The sequence below is a fragment of the Artemia sp. Qi Xiang Cuo genome, chromosome 1, assembly GCF_049724085.1.
Source record: "Artemia sp. Qi Xiang Cuo chromosome 1, ASM4972408v1, whole genome shotgun sequence".
NCBI lineage: Eukaryota > Metazoa > Arthropoda > Branchiopoda > Anostraca > Artemiidae > Artemia > Artemia sp. Qi Xiang Cuo.
In genome coordinates this window covers 48553112-48555256 of record NC_142794.1, presented here as the reverse complement: position 1 = coordinate 48555256, position 2145 = coordinate 48553112, and the positions used below count along the sequence as shown (strand labels likewise).

The window sequence follows — 2145 nt, the reverse complement described above, 5'->3', positions numbered from 1 at the left end:
GTTTCCAGGTTTCAAGTGAGATAGTAGTATGCTCATCACATTCCTGTTGAAGAGTCTCATTTTGAGCCTTTATGTGAATTTTGGATATTTCCATATTGATGAGAGCCGATTCAAGGTAGTCTGTGCCATCCCAAATCTGGTATGGACATCTTTAGCTATGTTGCCTCTCTCTACAACTATACTGCCAAGGTATCGAAAGCATGGTACTTGCTCAACTCTTTCGCCCTTATGGAAAATCTCGAGAGCTTGACCGCGGCAAACGGCTATACATTTTGTCTTCTTTACGTTAAAGTGTAGTCCCTCTTTTTTGGCTCGGTCTGTTACATGGTTAAAGAATTCTTATAAGCTTTATCTAGGAGGGTTAGGTCGTCAGCAAATTCTATATATGACATTTGTTTTGAGGTGCTAATTCTTGCTCCTTTGCCGTTAGCATTTTTGACGATGAAGTCGATGACAATGATGAGCAGGAAGGGAGATAGCACGCATCCGTCGTTAACCCCCAAGTGATTTTTAACCATCTTATGTCACCAGTACTGGTCCGAACGCAGCATTCTGTTTCTTCATACACGACCATTATCAGATTTACATTTTCTTTGGAAATCTATAGTGGTATAAAATCTTCCACAGGGTTTCTCGACCGATTGAATTGAATGCTTTTTTGAAGTGTGTGAATAAGGTCAGAAATTTCCTCCTCCGTTCATAACTCTCTTCAATTAGCATTCACATAATGAAGATAAGGTCAGTGGACGCTCTCCTAGGTCTAAAACCACTTTGTTCCTAGCGGAGTTTTTGGTCTATCTGATTGATGATTCTATTTAATAGTATTAGACTGCAGAGCTTAGCAGCTACAGATGAAAGGGCGATCCCCCTCCCGTTTCCACAGGACTTGACATCTTCTTTCTTAAATAGTTTTACTATAATGCCTTTGCTCTAATCTTTGGGAACTTTTTCCGTTTCCCATACGGTTCTGAAAGGGTCAGCCAAACTGTCGTAAATATGCCCAATGAAACTTTTATCATTTCAGCAGCAATGCAATCACCAGGTTACTTGCCATTTTTTAACTTCTTAGTGGCACTTAAGACCTAAATGAAAGAGATTGAGTCTAGGTTAATGTCCAAGTTGAGTAAAGGTACTTCTGGGATATGGGGTGTCTGAGGCGGTCTAGGTCGATTAAGAATATTCTCAAAAGGTTCTGCCAAATATTCTTTAATCTGCTTTTCAAAAGTTAGGAGGTTTCCTTTATTGTCTTTCACAGGACCTTCGGCAGTTTTGCACGCTCCACAATTTCATTCGTTATTTTGTAGACGAGCCTTAAGTCACATTTCTTGGCAGCTTCCTCTACTTCAGCTTTGGCTTTGGTGAATTTACGTTTGTCATTTCATGTTTGCTTCTTGACTTCCTTTTTCTTCTGAAGGTGCGCTATCCTTCTGTCTCTTTAAGGCGGTGAGTTCAGCAATGGTCTTTCATATTTCACTGGGAATTATCTTTCTTTAAGTCTCTTTCGGACGCCTAGGATCTCTTTCGCAGATTCTGCATAGGTAGATGAGAATGCAGTCCATGTCGATTCAACAATTCCTGTGTCTTCGGTGTTGTGACTTCCCAGTACTTCAATTCGATTTTTGAGAGATAGGGAAAACTTTCTCTTCGTTTCTGTTTTCTTCAGCTTGTCCACGTCAAACATTTTCTGAGTATGTCCCCTTCCTTTTGGAGCTCTAAGTTTGATCTGGACTTGGCGATAACTAGTTCATGGTCTGATCCTAAATCAGCACTTCTCATAGCTCTTACGTCGAACAGACTTTTTCTTCGAGGTTTACTCCAAGGAAAAGGATCGATCTGGTTTTGGGTTCTGTGGTCCGGGGACGTCCAAGTGTATTTGTGATTGTTATGTGGAAATAACGTTCCAACGATCAACAACCCATGTTCAATAGCTGAGCCATTTTCATTCAGGCTACCGACGCCATGCCTTTCGATAACGCTGGATGCATATGCTGTGTCGTCGCCAACTTTGGCATTAAAATCTGCGAGAACACACATCATGTCATGCCAAGGTGCAGCTCTTATCACATGTTTCAAGGTACGATAAAATTCATATTTGATATCACTGTCTGCGTCATTTGTCGGAGCATAGACTGAAACCAGTGTCAT

At 40.9% G+C, this 2145-nt stretch overlaps 1 protein-coding gene across 1 annotated transcript; it reads right to left on the bottom strand.

Annotated features, from left to right (window-relative positions):
* Positions 1-1659: 1659 nt before the first annotated feature.
* On the bottom strand, positions 1660-2145 carry LOC148956416 (protein CFDP2-like). The gene has a single exon (XM_089090726.1). The coding sequence runs from the start codon at positions 2143-2145 to the stop codon at positions 1660-1662; it is 486 nt and encodes a 161-aa protein (XP_088946852.1).

Coding starts and splice junctions, on each gene's coding strand:
- LOC148956416 (XM_089090726.1), bottom strand. CDS start 2,145: ATGACACTGGTTTCAGTCTATGCTCCGACAAATGACGCAGACAGTGAT.